Below are 285 nucleotides of genomic sequence, written 5' to 3' on the forward strand. Positions count from 1 at the left end.
AGGCCATCGTCGCCCAGCAGCTGGTACCGACCCCGGACGGCAAGGGCCGTCGCGCGGTGATCGAGGTGCTGATCAACACCCCGCTGGCTGCCGACCTGATCCGCAAGGGAGAGGTGCACGAGCTCAAGGGCCTGATGAAACGCTCCACCGAGCAGGGCATGCAGACCTTCGACCAGGCGCTGTACAACCTCTACACCCAGGGCGAGATCACTTACGAAGACGCGCTGCTCTACGCCGACTCGGCCAACGACCTGCGCCTGATGATCAAGCTCGGTTCGGAAACCG

At 64.2% G+C, this 285-nt stretch overlaps 1 protein-coding gene across 1 annotated transcript in view; it reads left to right on the forward strand.

The window, feature by feature from the left end:
- LOC120860044 (type IV pilus ATPase PilU-like) overlaps positions 1-273 on the forward strand; it is a gene marked incomplete at its 3' end in the record, with an annotated part of 1,068 nt that extends 795 nt beyond the window's left edge. The window contains 1 exon segment of the mRNA XM_040235894.1: positions 1-273. This exon segment is cut by the window's left edge and continues 100 nt beyond it. Within this exon segment, the coding sequence (XP_040091828.1) occupies positions 1-273 (273 nt within the window).
- Between the last annotated feature and the right edge of the window lie 12 nt (positions 274-285).

Source organism: Oryx dammah, unplaced genomic scaffold (assembly GCF_014754425.2).
Source record: "Oryx dammah isolate SB20612 unplaced genomic scaffold, SCBI_Odam_1.1 HiC_scaffold_6764, whole genome shotgun sequence".
NCBI classification, from domain to species: Eukaryota; Metazoa; Chordata; class Mammalia; order Artiodactyla; family Bovidae; genus Oryx; species Oryx dammah.